The sequence below is a fragment of the Buteo buteo genome, chromosome 18 (assembly GCF_964188355.1).
Source record: "Buteo buteo chromosome 18, bButBut1.hap1.1, whole genome shotgun sequence".
Taxonomy (NCBI): Eukaryota; Metazoa; Chordata; class Aves; order Accipitriformes; family Accipitridae; genus Buteo; species Buteo buteo.
Window position 1 is genome coordinate 3165090 of NC_134188.1, and position 20698 is coordinate 3185787.

At 42.3% G+C, this 20698-nt stretch overlaps 1 protein-coding gene across 1 annotated transcript in view; it reads right to left on the reverse strand.

Moving 5' to 3' along the window:
• Nucleotides 1–19948, reverse strand: part of KL (klotho) — a 49285-nt gene extending 29337 nt beyond the window's left edge. Inside the window, exon 1 of the mRNA XM_075050600.1 lies at nt 19196–19948. Within this exon, the coding sequence (XP_074906701.1) occupies nt 19196–19948 (753 nt within the window). The remainder of the gene's footprint in view (nt 1–19195) is intronic.
• Between the last annotated feature and the right edge of the window lie 750 nt (nt 19949–20698).

Below are 20698 nucleotides of genomic sequence, written 5' to 3' on the forward strand. Positions count from 1 at the left end.
AAAGCATACAAATAAAAAGTTTTCCTGCTTTATTCTTGTAGTCTGCAAACATAATAAAAAGCACCATTTGAGCTAAAAGTTGGAATCTGGTAGAACACAAAACTGCAACAAACAAAAAGCATTTAAAATTAAATACCTAATCCTTACTTTATAAACACAATCTTCATATTGTTGATTATCTGTAGAAATTAAGCTGGGTTTCACCTGTTTGTATACAAGGCATCCAACTAGTTTGGCTGACATAATATTGAATAAATATTTTAATGCAGTTGCTAAAAAGCTAAATGTTAATAAAGCTGATATAAAAATACCAGCTACAGTTGCTTCCTTTTTGAAAGTATATCCTGTATTTTTATACAATGCAATATTGAATAGGGGGGCTTACTACATCAATGTATTGCAATCTCAGCCTTAGCAATCAAGAAAAGAAATCACAGTAAAAGACCTAAAGCAGCTTTTATCCAATCCTTAGAGAAATAAAAAGAAAATTAAAAAAAAAAAACAGAAAACAGCAAAAGAAAAGGAAGAGTGTTGTCAGGCTAGTTGTTTAGTCTAAGCCACACAGAAAAGGGCATGTGTTGGTTAATACATACAGTTGGAAACGCTAATTAACTACTCTTCTTTCAGCAATCCTTATTTCAGCTTCTGTGCTCTCACCACTATAGTACTAGACACTTTCTGACCAGAATTAACATCACATTAACAGACTGAGGTATTCATAAATACTGTGTCAACTGGACAAATTTTAAGCATACTTAGCGCAGTTAGGTTTAGACTTTACTCTGGCAGTGTAATGAGCACTTCTGGAGGCCTACCATGTGATTTTTTAAAAGGAGAACTTAGCATGTTTCAGGTTTCCTTAACCAGCAATTTGCCAATTCTCTGTTTGTATTCTCTTTTGGAGAGCAAATAGTTGCCTCTTGAAGAAGAGATAGTAACTTTGATATTGGGCTTTCTTTGCATAAGAAACCAACCAAAGATTATTTTCACTTTGGCTAACACTGCTGCAGAATGAAGTCTTTAAAAAAATACTGTCTGAGTTGAAGGAACTGGTGCAAGGGAAAACTGGGAGAATTTATCTTTTGTCTACTACTTCAAAGTGCAATATTAACCTGCAAATTGCTCTAGAACAGAATATAAAACCAGTGATGTCAAGACATGAATGAGAATCATCATTGGGCTATGAATATAAAAAATGAAATTGCCTGTATATCCATCTTTTCTTTTTCCTACTGATTCCAGATATGGCTAAAAACTTAATTTTCTCCCAAGGGCATTTTAAATATAAATACAGAAACATAAGGACAAATTAAAACTTTAACAAAGCTGTTAACTCACAGCCTCTGATATACTTTTTAAGCAATTTGTCTGGGATTGGCATTTGTTTCTGTATAAACATGTCTTTGGAAATTCTGCCAGTACACTGTAATACGTAAATATTCAGTATCGAAGTACAATAATGTTTTCAATAATTTAAAGAAAACTTATTCTGGGAGAAATCCCAGTTTTAAGATCAAAATGTACTAGAACAACAGAAATGCAAGTTCACATTTTTCCTGTAACAGCATCATTTCATCCTCCTATGTCCAGCTATATATATGCCAGAAAGTAACGCTGCTCTGCTTCACAGTTACCATGAGGGTAGGTATGTTAGTAGTTGTGAGCAGGCCACGTACAATTATGGTAATTAGGTCAATTTCTAACAGTGAGACAGATGCCTATCATTTAAATATTGCCTGTTTTAAAGGAGGGCAGTTCAGAGTAAAGAATTTGGAGGGATACCTCTTTTCTAAGTAAGTGACCAAAGAGCTATACAGGTATAGCAAAAACTTTCAACACGTTTCCATGAAGACATCCATCAAAAAGCTCTCAGAGACACAGAGGTTTTTGTAAACTAGTTCAGAGTTTGCTACAGCCTCACTCCTAGACAACACACTGGCCAGAGACATCTCAGGCTTAAATACAGCAGGACAGGAAGAACAATAAATCCAGTGACTGAATTTTTTTAAAATACTGGTTTGGATTTTTAGACCAGTACAAGCTGATGTAAGCAACCGGATGGCTTACATATATTCTGGGCTTGTTAGATGGAAAAGGAGATTCAGTGTACCCCTGTGCCTAATATAATTATAATATGTAGCTGCTTAATTTCCAGCCATAGAACCTACATCTACTTTAGCAAACTCTAGCTGGGGACCCAATATCTACACCAGCCCATGGACCAGAAGCCAATTAGCAGCTGGATTACAGTAGGTGTGCTCCTGCAAAGCAGTTTCCAGGTTATCTTCATCCGAAACCAATCTAGCTGGGTACTCCAAAACCACTTCAGGCTACGAACCATAGTACAGCAAATGGAGGCAATTAGGAGATTCACGTTGCACACACACTCCTGATTTGTACTGTAATGCTATTGTAGATGCACGCTTAAACAGCCTAATGCTACAAAAGCACAAAAAGCTTTGTATTTTTTAACGAAATCAAACAGGAAAATAATCTTTCATTTTGAGAGATCCCATGTGGTGCATGAGGCAGTGAGACAGCTGTCCGGCCACTTTGTCCTCAAGAAAACGGTTTTCACTAGCCACAGCGATGCCAACACAACCTTTAAGTATGTAGTATAAAGGATATTGAAAAAATGGATTTAAGATGGGATACATTAAATCAGGATGATGCTTTAGATATTAAGAAAATCACAGATTACACAGTTTACATGGAATTGTGGTTCAATCAGTGATGCTACAGGAAGCAGAGCAGCTGGCAGTTCAGTAATTAACTAGGTGCCCAAACACCAGTGAAAAGCAAATTGCTGGCCTGAATCAGGGTGTGAAGGGCTCGAAGAGCCAGGCATTTTGCTGAGATGAAGGGAGGAAGGCAAGCAGGGAGGAAGGAAGGCAAGTAGGAAGGAGGGAAGGAAGTAGAAGAGATTGCATCGCATTAACTGAACTTTTTCACAGGAAGCTCTTTTATACATGAACATTCTTATGGAAGAGCTAAGATACTCTGCATGAGACACATGGAAGTTCTTACTGTCTTGCTGGGAAGAAAAAAAATCTCTGTAGAAATAAGCACTTGGGAAAAAAGTAAGGCTCTATCTACAGCAATCAAAACCCACTTTCCTCATACTAGTGAGAGGCAAGAAAGCAGAGATGTTGGAAAGAAATACTGAAGAAACAGTAGGGGTTTTATGTACATATTTTGAAACATAAAATAATTCAAGAGTATTAGGATATGATATATAGTCAAGTGCATTAGATGCAGTAGATGTTTATTACCAAATGATCCACTGGGCAGATTTGGTAATATAGGGACAGAACATAAGGACAAAAGGGATGCTCTGCTGGGTCAGATCAACAGTCCATCCAGCCCAGTACCATCTCTGATAGCAACAGCAGGCCCAGCTGCTATTTTAAGACAGCAAGTGAGGCCAGTCACTTTCTGAGATCTAGCCTCCTACTTCCCAGACATCCACAGTTCTGCTGGGGATGTCAGGGGGTACATTCCTGCCTATTTTGTTTAGCATCTGCTTATAGACCCACTGTTCACGTATTTGCCTACTCACTTTTTGAGTCTGCTGGTACAACCTCCAGAAGCTGCTATGGCAATAAATTCCCAAAGTTCATGACCCACTGTGTAAAAAGGCCTGAACTGTTTGCTCCAGGTTTCTTTTATACTCCATGGAGAGAAATGGGAAATTCTAGACTGCAATTTATTTTACCTTAATGTAGATGTGTAAAATTGATCAGAATTATCATGCCTTGAAAGTCTCTCCACTGAGCACACACGGAGCATAATCTAACTAGCTCAGATGTAAGTGTGTACAATGCAAGCATCTAAAGTAAAGTGAGATGACCCACACCCTTTAAGTCTTTAATTGGTCCTTTCCAATTTAAAGTATATAGTTTAGCACAGTTTAATTAAATATACTTAATAGATAAAGTAAGAGAAGTTGATTGCTACTCTGAGAGTGCTGCCTCCGTAATCCCTCCTTTCAGGGGTGACTCTGTGCTGCAGGAGAAAAATGGGAGTGAAAGTAGAGTCCTTCCACAAGGCCAATCTACTGTAGACCAGGAGGTAGTCCTGCTAATTGTGAATCTCCCTAAGTTCCTGCATGACGATGACTAATCAACTGCTATGTTTTCATTGTGGACCCAACAAAGGATTTCACATAAAAGCATGAAACATTCTGAGCAAGGCACTGGAAATGCTTTGTTAAATGATACAAAATTCCAGAAGATGGTGATGAGTCATATTACTGTGTAAAAAGAATTCTGACTTCAGATAATTTTCACAGAAATACAAAAAATACCTTACTGAAAAAAGTCACTACCATCTTTATGATCCTGTGTCTACTATCTGCCAGGGATTAGGAAAACTGGATTATAAAATTAGGAAGACCTTCAAGGGCATCAGGTTCAAACCCCTCCTGCTATAGGCATATATATGACACAGTCCTATTTATAAACCTGATCCAGATTCACTTTAACATTGGCTAGGTATTTTACTCATATTACTCTCTCTGGAAGACTACTGCAGAATCACACTTCACAAATGGTTTCCTTTTTTTTCCTGATTTTCAGGTTAAATTTATTCATGTTCAGTCTAAACAGTTTGGTTCTTGTATCAAAACTTTCCCTGGACTTAGACAGTTATTTTCCTTCACTTGTTAATACCACTGATTTATTTATAGACAGCAAGTATATCCTCTCCCAGTGTTCTTGCTCAGGTAAATAAACCATGTTCTAGTAAGGTAATTCCTCATCTCTGCTGGAAACATCACCTGATACAGACTAGAAACAAATGTGTCTTTGTCACAGCTGGATTATATTGGCATCTGATGGTCATGCTGTGATCAGCAAGTTCTCATCTTATGGAAAAAAATTTTTGAGTCTTTCTGTTCATCCGTTTATTATCCTGATTATTCTCTGCACTGGCGCTGTTTCCTCAAGTTTAGCTCATGCTCTAGTTAGTGCAATCCTAGACTGTGCCAAAGCCTGGGAGTTAAAATAAGCTAAAAAGTTCAGCTAGGAACTGCCCTTGAACCTGATGCTTCTACTTTCAGTGCAACTTACTGTGGTATTTGCTTTAGCAATTTCCTAGCTACTGCTGATAATTCCCTTCCTCCTGAACTGAAACAGTAATTCTCCATGTGCCACCATTTCAAATGTCATACTGAAAATACAGACTGATTAGATTTATCATATTTTCTTCTTCTAGATAATCAGTTATCACAGAAAGCTATCAGATGGGTCTGGCTTGACATTGATACTGTAAATTCATAGTGTTTTGTGTCCATTGCAACTGTAGTTATTTACATTCATCTAACCCTCATGCTCACTAACCTTTCCTGTCTATGAATCCCAGTGCTCAATGTGATCACCTTTCTTGACAGATCAGACAAAAAGCATTAACTGGTTTTGGAAGTACATTTTTTTTTAATCCTATCTTCTTCCCCATTACCTGATGGCTGTATGTCTGTCTTTATGCTACTTTTCCTTAGGTGACTGAAGGATGATACCCTGTGATTTGTTTTAAAATAATGAGTTTTTTTATTTTTAAGACTTAGTGCACATTTTAAATTTTCTGCTTATTGTAGCCAGTAAATACCTATTGTATTACTTAAATTGAAATGAGATTCAATAACTTCCTTTGAGAGAATAATGGGGCCTTAAAGGAAAGAGACATCTTTTGTTTCCAGACAGAGGGAGACTGTGACAACTAGTATATGGTTTGCATTTGCATATCAGTTCCAACTAGGAGGAAAAAGACTATGTTGATTTTAAAGTTTTTAACTTTTTTTGATGTTTTAAACTACAGTTTCCAAAGACTGCTTTCTTTACATTTTTGGAACAGGCACGAAATGCTTTCAGCATACTTCAACAGTCACGGTGGGTCAGCGGCACCTGACTGGCAAAAGGGAGTGAAGAGCCACAGGATGCCCATGAGATCTTACCTGGGAAACCATGGTTATTTGCTTGTTCCAGCTTTACAGGACCAAGCAGGTGCTGCTGACCACCCTTGCAGGGTCAGAAGACTCAGCTCGGTGCTCAGGAAAACCAGCAGGAGATGCAGGATTTCCCCACAGATAGCGGAAGATATCACATGCCTGAAATAGGTGAGACTGAGGCAAAATCTGCATCTGATCCAGACCATATGTCTGGACATACTCAGAGTCCACCACCTGGGAAGTCACAGGAACACAAAGTACCTCAAGCCAATTTTTGAACTAGCCCTTCAGTACTCCCCTCCTCTGTCATCTACCCCACTTCTCCCCACCCTCATTAGACTAAGTGTAAAAGCCTGTCTACAAAAAGTCTGGGTTTGAGTTTGTCACCACAGGTTTTGTCTATACCCCACAGACAGAAATGGTACAATTTTCCTTTTTTTTTTGGTCATAGGATGAGAGACACCATGCTCACTTCTCTCCATTACCTGTGAATGGCAAGCTCAAATGTAGATGTCTCTGCTGAACATGTCTAAAATCTTCACCCAGCCATCACCAGCCCTGATACAGCACTGTCGTATGACTCCTGAGCTCCTGGCCCACCACTTAAAATTATGCAGCTCTATGCCGAAGGCTTGCAGGCAGCCAAGGACAGCTTAGTCCATGTCTTCTCTCGCTAGTTGTGGTGCAGAGCCAAAGTACACACAGCTACATGCCTGGTCAGCCCAGTGGACAGCTGGCTCAGAGCTGGAGAACAAGTCCTCACTGCTCTTCCCTCTGTGATCACAGGGAATGCTGCCAAACCACTTTAAGAGAAATATCTTTACACTAAACCACATTTTATAATGGTTATTGAAAAGCCAACTATTGAAAGGCCAACCAGATGCCAAACCGTGTCTCAGAGCTGATGCAAACACTGCCTGGAAGACAGCAACAATGATGCTGCTAAACTGTGTGGCACCAGCAATTTTTCCATGCTACAGCCTCACTCAAACTAGCAAAATGCCCTGTTGCTGACAGCTGTAACTCAGGGTGGACATGAACCCCAGGTAGTTTAACACTGTTTTTTCAGCTGTTGGATAAATATAATTTGCTATTGATAATCTTTGCAGGTTGAAGACTGTCCCAGTTGTACCCAGTGCCAATACCAAAGAATTATTTTCATGCTATACACAAAGGAGAACGTGGGGACTCTGCAGGCTCTAATCCCCATCCAACTCTCCTATTAGCACCATGAAGTGGAGCTTGAGAGCTGATGGCCAACTAACACTGAAACAGACCATTTCGGTATTGGCCATGTCCACCCTTGATCAGGCATACTGGTTTTCCTTGCATGCTCTCCTGTGTCCCCAATCTGGAGAAGGCAAGCTGATAAAAGAATTACTTGCATATCTTACAGACTAGTCTTCAGTTAACCCATCCATTTCACAGTCAGCAAAACAAAGTCAATTTTTTCAGCTAGAAAAGGCATTTATCTGTATCCAATCTACCACATTATGCTACAGTCCCAATAATCTGCATTGTTTTTCAGCATTTACATCAGCAGTGTCATTCCACCAGTGCAGAACCGCAGTGGTTTCATTGGACACACTCCAGAATGACACCTACTGCCTATCTGTCTTCTGGACATACTCCAGCCTTTAAAGATTTTCAGACACAAAACTGAGGCTCTGGGCTGGTGCTTCCCAAACCTATGCATAGTTATTGCACAAAACAATAGCGAATTATTCAGTGGTGGGGTCGATAATTAATATTACCAGAAACCTAATGTGGGAACTGAGAAACTAGTATTTTCTTACACTTGGAGAGGAATAGCAGACTGTAAGAATCACAGCAATAGGTCAGGCAGTCCAACCCAACTCATTATCATTGAAGCAGTTCCAGAATAAGGTGCTTCAGAGAAAAATCTTCAGCTGCTTGCACCAGCCACTCAAAAATCTGGAATTGCTCAATTACACAACCAGTGATGTAACAAAAAAGCTGAGTCTGCCTGGCAGCTTTTTGGGCAGTTGTCACTGCTACTGTACTATCTTATGTCCAATGTCAATGTTTGTGTCACAGGAAGCCTCACTCTCTTACAGTTAACTGTTTATTTTGGTAAATTACTCTAGGGATTTGACATACCCATTGAATCCCTTGTCTCTGTATACCTCCCAGTATAATTTTTTCCCCTAGATGCCTAAATAGCTCAGTTGGGCATTTCTGTGTGGTCTTGGGTCTACAAAATGCTAGTGCCCCACAAGTCTGTTTCCAGACCCTCCAGGTCCTTTCCCACAGTGGGAACATGCTGCTCCAATGTATGTCTGACCCTTTCCAATTCCTCTCTCTCTTTGTAGTTCACTCTTCCATACTCACTTCATTCCTAAAAAATATTCCCCAGAAGCACTCCCACAAAATGAAGAGTCCCTCAGCAAAAAATGGAAAGGAGATATATGAATCATCAAGTTTAGTTGCCTGCAATAGTATAGCAAGGTTTTAGCCCCAAATGCTACACAATAATATCCACTATATGCCCTTTCTTTCCCACGTTTGTGGCAGTATGAGCCACAAAACAAATCTCAAGACCTTTAACACAAGAAAAAACACCAAATGCTCCAAACATTACGACAAGCCACAGGAATAAAACAGGAAAGAGCAAAGATATCATCACAATCCTAAACCCTTGCAACAGAAGGTAAAATGCCTTAATGATCCTGGGAACCTGGCCACCTTCCATGGCACAGAGAGAGGGGAAAAAAGAGGCCCAACAAGAAACATCACTGTTCCTTGACAATATAAATTCCTTCCTGACCACCAGTCCAGAGCCCCCAAAACCAGGTCCGGCAGGCCAGCATCAGTATCTCATCCACAACCACGCTCACCCCCTCTGGTTTCTACAGACCTATTCCAAATTACCAGTTACACAGGAAACATTCCTCTCCAGAGAGTCCAACTTGGTTCAAGTGGGCTCTGAGTGGTGTAGTTTAGGGTTCTCACCTTTCATGGCTTAGCAATACAACACTGTTTCTATAACCATTTCACCACCAACCAATTTTGAAGCGGTCTCCATTTCATTCCCCTAAGATGGGCTATGGAAAAACACTGTTTCTGAGCTGCCCTGTGCTACAGTTTGTTGGTTCCAATATCCAGACTCAGAATGACTGTGCCAATTTGATGCTGCTTTTATTAGAATTTTCGCCCCTTTTAAGCAACTGCCTCCTTCAAGTACCACTTTTCTTTTTACCAGAAATAAGAAAGAGGAGCAGGATAAATGACTGAATAATTACAGTTTCACACAAAAGTGGCACAAGCAGCCAGCTACAAATATGAGACACAGAGTAGCCGCTACAGTGCAAGAATTTTGCCCTGACAGCTCTAAGACTGTTTTATTTCTTTCATTAAAGAATAAAAGGCATCAATCTGCAGCTTCAAGAAGTCAGTCATATTGCAGCAGGTTATACAGCAATTTCACAAGGGTAAACTGACCCAGTTTGAAGCAGTGGGCATTCATCCAATGAAAGAATACAGAAGGCAGTGTGTGAAATGACTTGACTGACTCACTGTATCAAAATGAAATTTTTCAGTATCACATCAAAATGGAAAACCAAGAATTTCCATGGCAAAATAAAAATAAAATGATTGATTTTATTTCCCCAAGCTTTCAACTTTTTCTGGGAAACTGAAGTCTCTCTCTCAAATATTTTATTTCAATGATTCAGCAAATTCCAGTTTCACAGGTTTTAGATGTTTCTGACTTGCTCTAATTACACTACATTACTTTGTGAAAACAGGAGGTATTAGGAATATGAGAAAAAGCTAGCTGATATGACAGAGGGGTAGTAATCACAGCTGACTATGAAGAAGAAAGAGAGGGATTTTTTTAATACTACCAAGCATATTAAAATGGAAAACTGCAGCTGAATCATATTCCTGCAGCTCTATCCCTTGCCCTGCATAGTATACCCCAATATTCTCTTCTCATTTAAAACAAGAGGCATATTCATGGCTGAGAAGGGAATTAGGATGATAAACTGAGTTGAAGAGCTCCTGCAGTGCATTTCCAAGGTCTTACACTTCACACGGCAGAGGTGCTACTTGAATATGGGAATGCACATTTTCTTCAAGTTAAGAGGAATACATCTGTTCAACTTGCTGATTTACTTAACTGCTTGAAAGTGACAGGATTCTAAAAAAAGCTAAGGAAAATTCAATTCTCACTTATTTTCCTTAAGCTCCTTTGAGAAACCCAGACTTAATGTAGCATCCCTCATTTCTTTTACAAGTTGCTCACTGTGTCCCCCACTCCCAGTGCTGGTGGCAATGGCGGGACAGCAAGTAGACACCATAAGCCAAGGCAGACTCTTCGAATTAGGCTCCATCACTGTGAAGCATGGTTTGTGCTTTCGATAAAATCACCAGTCAGCTTCCTCAAAAAAATTCATATGATTTTTATAAATAAAAATGAACCAGAGAACAACTCATCTTTGGGGGACTCTAGGCCATCTCATTTCACATTAATTTTCAATGCTGAATATACACACAAAAATGCAGTATCATCTCATAAACCCAGCTCCTGCATTCCCACTCCTGTCACCCCCACATCTCACCAGCTCTTCACACATTGTCCATTTTCCTAATACTCCTCTTTCCTATCACTCCGTGTTTTGTTACAACTCTTTCTGGCCTGGCTTTTGCCTCCTGATGGAATACATAACTGATGATGGCCATTCTGTTGGCCCTTCTCTCTGCAAACACCACTTGTACGCAAGTTAACATGGTACTATGACAGGAAAAAAAATGAAGAATGAAATAAGTGTATTACAAAAAGCATGTCATCACTGTGCAGTCAGGAGCCAGTTGAACTTTCATTTCAAATCTGAGGTCAGAATTATTGAACTGATTTTGAAGCACAATGTTATTACTTACAAAATACAAACCAAAAAACAATCACTCAGCCTGACAGTGCAATATATTCCCAACCTGCTTTCTCAAAAGAAAAGAAATGCTGCCTAATTCTACCATTTCCATATATATTTAAGGAACCATAATTAGAATCATTAATCAATAACTATGTTCAACAATTCCATGCCTGCAGCAAAAATGAGATTATTTCTTAAAATGCCTAAAGTTAAATAAACAAATTGAGTAAACTTTGCCCTCAGCTCTGAAAAACAACAGAGCCAGTGGAGCTACTACATATTCAAAAGAGTAAGAAAAAAGCTGACTTAGAAAAGGCATTGGAAAATCACAGTGAACTCTTACCAGAATGCGTGACCAACAGCTACAACTCTGTCGCCCCTCCCCACCCAACCACTTGATGTCTTTTCCAGAAGCAGGATCAAAACAAACAGATGCTACAATCTTCCTAACTGTAAAGCAAATAGCTTGTAAAATATAATCCCAGTGGTGCCAACATTTTCTAGCCTTTAGTAAGGGCATTAAACTGATTAACCTACGAAAGGATTCCTGGGTTGACTTTTGGACTCACAAAATAACAAGGCATTTCCATACTATAATCTCTCCTGGCCAATTTGAAACCATTCAGCTGTCTTTAGAAGTGTGCTAAACTGACTAAAGCAGAAGTCAAAGCTCAACTGTTAACATGAGACCTAAAGTGCAAGCAACAAAATTATGATGTGCAGACCAAAGTGACGGTCCACTGGAAATGTGCGTGGCTGCCTGTCAGCTCACCCTCTTGCTGAAGAGCATGTCGTGCATGGGGTGTCTCGCAGCACTCCCCAGCCTTCCAGCCTCCCAGGCTGGTGGGATCCGGAGACGTGCAAAAGCCCCTGTGCTTCCCATCATGCAGAAGTGACAGAGCCCGGGCCACGCGTTGGCACTGGCACCACCCGTGGTCCCAGTCCCTTGGCTCCTACACCCGCTTTTGTAAACAGCATCTATAAAGATTTCAGTAACTGGAAGAATTTAGAATATGGGGTTTTTTTCCAGAATCGGAACAAAGCTAAACTTTAAACTTTTGTTTTCTCCGTAACGCAGAATGCTATCTCTTCTCAGACTAAACATACATAAAAATGAAGCAATGTGCTTCAATATGGCCAAATCCAGAGATTCTTAAATTGCTTTGTCTTAGTCCAGTGTGCATCTAAATAGACCCTCCCTGCCAAATCTCCAGGGAGACATCCCACAAACTTAACAGGCCAGCCTTCTTATGAGTGTTTTGTGCTCTCAGAGCAGAGTTGAAGCTGCCACAGCAAGCCAGAAGCTGCCATCACTGATATCCTAAACAGCTTACTGTTAATACAGATTATATTTCATTTTTTCCATTGAACTACGCTCTCAGAGTTTAAATCATGCCATATATCATTCTGTTATGAATTTGCAAGCAAAGAGGAAGAATACACGTTTACAAGTACTGTGACCTCCACTGCCACCGCCACCAAATGCATCAAGTGTGTCTTTTCTCAAACTGCTCTAGCTGTCTTAAAAGAAGACTTTTGTTCCTACCATTATTACTGAAAGGCCATTCCAGAAGCTCTTTCTGCCAAGGGCTATCCATGACTTCTAAGAGTCAGCCTCATTGTATTGATACTGAACATTTATCCTTTTGTGTGTGTGTGCATATGATCCTTTAACTCTAAATTTTCTTCCTGTCATTGATATTTATGTCCAGAAGTATTTACAGAGCGCATTAGCGTGAATCTAATTCCTTCCCTTCCTTGGTATCATTTGTCTCCTACTCATCCCATTTTACCGAAGGCTCCAGTCCCTTGCTGTTGCCAATATCTCTTTCTCCTCTTGTGCTTAGTTAGTTAATCTTCCTTCTTAACAACTCACCTTCTCTTTCTGCTGGCACGTTTTCTCTCAAGTGAAGTAATTCAGTTCTTCCTCCAGAAGTCAGTCTCTTCTTTCATGTTTTATTCATGGTCATATTCCATGGGTCACCTTCTCCCTCAGAGATCTGTCCAGTCTTCATTTCAGTAATTTCCTAAACATCCCGAGATGTTGTCTACAACTTTATTCTTCTGTTCCATTCTTCTGATTTAATCTAAAAATCAGCATTCCCAGTTCTACCTGTGACACTCTTCTATATGCTTTGGCAGGCAAATACCCAAGCATGAGTAGTTTTTATTTAGTACTTAAAACAGGTTAACACACATCCTGTAATTTCTACAACCTGTCATCATTGTATATGGAGGTCACCTTCCCTACTTCTTCAGAAGCACTTCTTCATCATTTCCTCTTCTTTATTTTCACCATCATGGAAAGGAAGAAGAAAATCTCCTTGTGTACATTTCTTTACTTACAAGTCCGTGCAAGCAGGCTCCTTTGATTACTGGCTTCTTGGCTTTTTTAAAACTGCCAAGATCAGCCTTGCACCTTCAGGTTAAGTTCAGCACTTTAACTGTTTTCATCAGCAACAACCAAATACACAAATCACACACTCAGTTGCAAGAATTAGCAAACAGCCCCCAAACTCTGCCAACCACTAACAGAAAACCACAAGACTCTACAAACTGGAGCTAAGCAAACTACGCAGCATCTACATGCACATAACTGTCTGTTCTTTCCTGTTTCTCCCAATGTGAGAAGGATATGCATCACAGTCACCAAAAATACTAAAATGAAACATCTCCAAATGCCCACATCCTACACTGCTCTCTATTCCCTGTCCTAATGGTCACTGCTTGCCAACAGTACCACCAGCTGTACAGACATATTCACTGCTTCTGTCTAGTTGAAGAAATACTGAAAGATAGGGGAAAAAAATGTTTTGTTCCCCAGAGTAGACTGGGAAGGAGATGCTGTTACTCAAAGAAAGAGTTAATAAATGTGAGGAACGAAGCTAAGGTAATTGCCCGAGAAAGTGCCAGAGTCTGATTTAATTTCTACCAAAGAAAGAGACATCAGAATTTGACCTTCTAGAAGGTGGGTATGTGATGAATGAAGCAACTTCCTCTTACGTCACAGAGCATTTCTTCCTCACAGAAGACAACACCTTCAACAGAAAGGACTGCCTCTGCACTTTCAACCTGCTGACAGTTGCAGAATAGAGGTTTCCACTTGACCTACCATGGGAAAAGCTCTAAGAGCTCCTTGCTTCCGGTCAAAAGGGAAAGGCAGGCACTAAAAAATGGTGAACTATCTTAAATTAAAATACATGTTTCACTCTGCAAAAATTGAAGCTAGGCTTTATTTTCCAGGTCCCAACAATATCCTTTTGTACAGGTAGGAATTATGCCCATCAACTACCTTAAGTACTGGAAACCTTCCATAGAAACAAGGTGAAATGGAAACTGGAAAAGTCTGTCATACAAAGGAATGTACAGTAATACGAGTCCTTCCACACACTTCACTTCGGATCCCCCAAAACTACAACAAACACAGGATCTCTTCCGCTTGAGGAAAGAGGTTGAAGGGGAGAACCAAGAATATCTCATACTTTATGAGGTTTTATTAATGCAAAATGAAAGAGTAGCAAGGAGCAGACAGCTTTACACTCATGTACCCAGTGAGACTTTATGAGATGTGAATTTTATGTTGCCTGTCTAAATGCCCTTATCTGTATCAAAATGCTGTTAATCAGTAGTCATTATCTTTCTGGCACTGAGCAGAGCCCTGCCCAACATGTTAAACAAAAACTTTGATCTTACATTAAAAGCAAGCTATTTAAAAAGGAAGCATACTAGATTACCTTGAATAGGAACCAGAGATATCACCTCGGTACCTCCAGCAACAGCTACTGCAACAATTAAAAATCAGGCACGTGGCACTTAAAATGCGCTATGAAAACACAGGTTTGGGGCTGCCTGTAGAATTAAACACGGAGATTTGCAGCTACAAAAACCACAATTACTAAGCACTAAAATCCTCACAGTAACAGGGACCCTCAGAAATCCTCATCCTCGTAATGAACAGCAAAAGAGTTGAGGTGGGACTTAACATACCTACGGGCTCGACCTGCTGCTCTTCCACACAGAGAACACACAAATTCTGCTTCCATCCCACTGCAGTCACCAGCGTAGTCTTTCCAAGTCCCGCCTGTTGTGTTTTAGTGAGATTTCTTAAATCTCTAAAAAGCTTTTCAACCTATAGAACCCCTACACTTGAGGGAGGCCCACTCTTGCTTTTCCATGGTAACACCTTATTCTCCACATAGTTCTGATACTTCTGTAATTAAAAATCAAAGTACTCTGTAAAGGTAACATACCACTTTTCTGTTACAGCGGAATATTTGAAAACAAAATTCCTTTTGTAAATGTGTATGCAATCAGGTAGAAATGGCAAGGGGAAGGTTACATACTCTATCTTTAGAGCTAATTTTAATAAAATGAGCATCCCTGAAACCCAAACTCCTCAGTTTATCACATTTTAAAATGGAACTCAATTTATTTTTTTTTTCTTTTGACGATTAAAGCTTGAGAAAGGTACGCTATAGCTTTTAACATAATTTGTGAACATAGTATAACCATCTGTAGCTACCAGCACAGAAAACTGCAGCATCAGATCTGAATTTGCTGTATGGTTTGACTGCACTTCCTTGTCATCTCTGACATTTGAAAGATACCCGATTCAAATGATTAGTGATTACAATAATCACTACTGCAATAAATTCTTTACAAATATATACTACCCAGCTGATACTCAAAACCAGAAAGAGAACCAATTTCTTCTTTGTTCTTCTCTGAATTAAGTCTTAAGAAAGCAAGAATAGGAAAAAAAAATTAAAATACTATTACTTAGAATTACTCCTTCTTTTTTCTAAACATTCTGTATGTCTTCACAACTACAATGAGCTGTGTTACTTTCAGGAAAATCCAAAGTCACTCCATCTGCACTGAGTGAAAGCTTGAAGGCTGTCTGAATTTTGAAAGAAACAATACGCACCGAGAAAAGATCATTTCCCTGTGCGGCAATTACTGACATTTTATTAGGTTTAGCACTGAAGGTCAACAAAAGAGTACTTACCTTTTGTTTTGGAAAGAGTTTTGGAATAGAAATCAGTCTGTTGCTACGTGACTGGTTTCCAGGCAGCAATTCCCCTCACTTCTTCAGGGAAACAACGTGTTCTTCTGTTTCTGCAAATGCTGTTTATATTGAGTAAATCCAAGTATGCTCAACTCAGACAATATACTGTGAACCAGTAATGAAAAAATGCATTTGCAAAAAACAGAACATAATAGAGTGACCTCTTTCAACCCCTACCTGGAGAAAGAGACACATCATATACATGACAGTTGCTGGCATTACATTTTCTGGCTGTTGACTCCAGAGAATGCCAACTTTTATGAACTATACTTGATCCATTCAACTTATTTTGTGAATAAACACATACAACTTCTTCCATTTCTTGCAGTCTTTGAAGGGCTTAGACATATCAAAAGCGACAAGTGTCAGTGGAAATGCTATAAAATGGTGAAGTTTTCACCGAATACTGATCAACATCCCTCAATAACAAACCAAGGATGCATCCACAAAATGTTTTCTCATAAAAGGTTTTTTACACTATTTTTATTTGCTTTTTTTTATAAAAAGCGTCTCTTACTCTGTCCACTTAGCATCTGTTATGACCCACTTGTGAAAGTTCAGAAAAATGAAAGGTAATTAAAAAAATCAGTACAATAGGATGAAATCCATTCAAGCTAAATTTAAATATTGATATTTAGATCAAACTTCATAGCCCGGTTTTCACCAGCCCCGACTTGAACAACCTTAATTGAATCAAACTAGTATTTGATCATTTATTCAGATAATAAGTAACTCAGAAAGACAGAGCCCAAAATCCACATTCATATCTGTTGAATTTTAAAGGACTTGAAGGAAATGGTTTTGTCTTTTAATGTAATTAGCATCCAGTAAAATAAATTAGTAGACATCAGCTTTCACTAGCTATTAAGCTTTCCACTTGTGAGGGTCTTCGGTTTGAATAAATGCAGAAAGAAGATGCTTAAAACTGCATATTGTAAATAAGGAAAAAAGTCAGAAAACATGCATATTAAGAGTTAGCCTGCTCATTTGCTAAGAACCAAATGTTTATGACAACACAATTTATCTGTTAAGAAACAAACATGTTCTGTAAGCTCAGTTTCCCTGGAAAGAAGAGACAAGAATGCCACAGAGAAGGATTAGGAAGAAACCTGGGACCAGACCTTTTGGGTAATGTAAGACAGAAGCAGCAAAAGGCTAGGCAGCTGAGAGGGGTTTTTTTGTGGGGGATGATACAACCACATCTTTTCTGATGGAGCTATGAGGACTGTATCCCCAAGCAGCACTGCCTGGTGCTGCACACATCCTCCAGGTTATGTGATGAAGCAGTACAACTGTACCGCCTTCTGATCCAAGTCAAGGCTGTGTTTGTCAAGAGCAACTGACCAAACTCACCTACAAAATTACATGCAACCCACAGACACGCATTAAAGAACATTATTCAAGTTGCAAAGTCAATCACTCAAGAATTTTGTAAGAGAAGAATTTAATTTGCATGTGGAAATGTAATTCACTCCTTATTGTATGTGGTATAACTTAATCTTTTACTGCATGATTACATAGACTTTCTCTATGGATATCAGGCTGTGTAGTCAAAAAAGCCATACTCTGTAGCTTTCTACTTCATTGTTTGCACAAGCTGAAAGATCTAATATCAATAAGCTACAGAGATGTAAGAAGGAAAAGAGGATCTCAGTGTTAAAGCTGTTCACTTCTCTGTCCTGAAGAGTTAGGCTCTATCTCTGCCTCTACTGAAGACTCCTACCTGGAGGGGTCAGGGATGGGAGCTCTTCTGCATGAACTGCATGTCCCTTACTTTCCCTGTAGGTGATCTGAGATTTTGGGACCTGACTTGTAGAACTGGAAGTATAATGTAACTGACCAATATTCTGAAAAGATGACATACCAGGAAAAGGGCACTAACAATCAGTGGACACTTTGGGCCTTAATTGCATCTGTGTTTCAGTTCCTAATTCATGAAACGTAAAAAAGAATGATACCTTGCTGCCTTACACTGTTGTGTAAAGATAAATGTCCACTAATTTTGAAAACGCTGGATGACAGTCAGTAGGACAAAAGTAATCCTGAGGTTCTGACGCTAAAACAAGTACTGGTAGACTTTCCTGGTTTAATTATACTTTTTACATGGTGTAGGCAGGTCTGTGCCTCAGTTTCTCATTTGTTAAATAGAAAAGCACCTTCCTTCTCCATAGGGCTTTTATGAGAACAAGCATATGCCTGAGATTATGAGGGACTTGGGACAGATACGATGGTGATGTGGGTTATACTCACTGTGAAACACGGTCAAGTACGCCCCAAGGTACTAAATGAAGAATTTAAAGGTGTCAGGACCAGGAATTTAATCTGAAATTTTACCCACATTTTCCCCACCTGTATTTCCTTTTGACTTATTTGTAGCACTAAACAATGCAAAAGTAATGCAGGAAAGTGGCAAAAAGTTGAATAAGGCATGTGTTGGATGTTTTCTTGGTGTTCCCGTCTAATATACGATACTCATTAGGATGTAACTCCTGCCGGTAAGCATACGTTGAGCAGATGGACATTCAGCAGAGTTCGTGAATGTGTATTAAGGTGCAACAGATCATGCCTTAATGGCCAGTTAGGCTGAATCCTTTCTCTTGTCACTGGAAGGATTTGTACACACTTTTGCTTAATTGTCCCCGAGAATCCACAATGTTTGCTTCCAGCAAACATTACAATTACACCATATACAGATACACTGCATAAAAATTATGTAGAGCAAAAGACTCGTGTCACTTACTAAACTAGCTGGGGGAGCAGAGGGTCTTTTTTTCCCAGTGTTCACACTCAAAAAACCCCATACGCTGTCAAGAAAATCTCTCAGTATGACATTTCGGCCACCTCGTTAACTCGGTAAGATTTCATTACCAAATGCATGAATTCTCCTTACAGTCACACTAAGCATTTCCACAGCAACCTTAGTAAGCCAGCGCTGGACCGGCACAGCCGAACGCATCCCCTCACCCACCCAGCACGGCACTGGCAAGCGTCGGGGCCGGGACTGAACATTTCCGCAAAATACAGAGGGTGCTTTAACGCGGTGCGTTTCCACTAAGTTGAAATAACCGCGAAGTTCCTGCCTCCCATCTACGACCCTTGCCGCCTTTAGCCCACAGAATCGGCTGCCCGCGCTCCGGCGGGCACGTCGATCCGGTTTCAGGACGGCCGAGACCGGCGACAGGTCTGCCGACGGGGCGAGCCGAGGGCAGCCTCCGCACCCTTCCCCTCGGCACGACCCCGGGGGGCCCGGGAGCCGCCGGGGTCCCCTTCCCGCTGCCCGCCATTTACCTGGAGCAGGTGGTGGGCCGCCCGGTAGCCGAGGCGCGGGCCTCCCCGCACGCCGGGCGGCAGTCGCCCCGTGCCGTAGCCGTGCCAGGCCACCACGTAGGGGTTGTCCATGGTCAGCCAGTAGCGCACCTGCCCGCCGAAATGCCGAAAGCAGAGCTCGGCGTAGTCGCGGAAGAGCCGGGGCAGGACGGGGCTGGCCCAGCCGCCGAAGGCGTCCTGCAGGCCCTGCGGCAGGTCCCAGTGGTAGAGGGTGACGACGGGCTCGACGCCCAGCTCCCTCAGGCGGCCCAGCAGCCGCCGGTAGTGGGCCAGCCCGGCGGGGTTGGCGGGCGCCGTGCCGTTGGGCAGCAGCCGGGCCCAGGCCAGCGAGAAGCGGTAGTGGGAGACCCCCAGGCGCCGCAGCCCCTCGGCGTCGCGGTAGAGGTTGTTGTAGCTGTCGCTGGCCACGTCGCCGCCCGCCGGGCCCGGCGGGACGGACCCCGTCGGCGCGGCGGGGCGGTGGGCGAAGGTGTCCCAGACGGAGGCCCCTTTGCCGCCCTGGCGCCAGCCGCCCTCCGTCTGGTAAGCGGCGCTGCCCGCCCCCCAGAGGAAGCCGTCGGGGAAGGTGTCGTGGAGGAAGAGCTGGTCCTGCGGGTAGGGCAGCCGGGCGAAGCGCGACCAGGTGCCCGCTCCCTGCCCCGGCGCCCCGAGCACCGGCTGCCCCAGCACCAGCAGCACCGGCAGCAGCGGCGGCGGCGGCGCGGCGGGGGCCATGCTCCCGGCGGGGCTCCGCGACGGCGGCTCCCTCCTCCCTGCCCCCCCCCCCCCGCCGCCCCCTTTTATCTCACCTCGCCTCTCCCCCCCGCCCCGGTGGGCACGGCTATTAATAATTACCTCAGCGCTGCCGTCTGCCTCCTCCTCGCCCGGTTCCCTCGGGGAGAGCGAGCTGCCTCCGGGGGCGGGATCCGGGGGGTGAGACGGGGCGGGCGGGGAGGAGAGGGCGGCAGCGGGGCGGGGGATCCTGAGGGGAGAGGTGGGCGCTGTGTCCCCTTCGGGGTCGCCTCTGTCACACACCCCCCCCACACAGAGTCCCCCCGGCCCCTCAGGGCGCAGATCCCGTCCGCGGGCGGCCGGGGCGGGCGCACCTCGGCTGCGGCTTCGGTGCTCCCCTCGGAGGCGGGCCCCTCGCCGCTGCCCTGCGCCCCTTTTCCCCCCAAAAATGTTTTTTGTTTTTTGGTTTTTTTTGTGAGGAGCCCGCGGAGAGACTCGACGGCTGGATCCGTCGCCTGTGAGGAACCGCGCGGCGTCGCCCCCTTCCCGCCCCCCCCGCCGCCGTCGGGGAGCCCGGCGGCGGGGCTGAGGGGAGGCAGCCATGCGGGGGGGGGGGGGGGGGGGAAGGCGAGGAAATAAAAATTATTTTTCCTTCACCCAGCATTTCCTTCGTGCTACCTTGGCAAGGCACATCGCATCGGCGATCTCTCGGGTAGCAGTAATTAAGGAGAAACTCGTTGTGCAAGGGCGTCA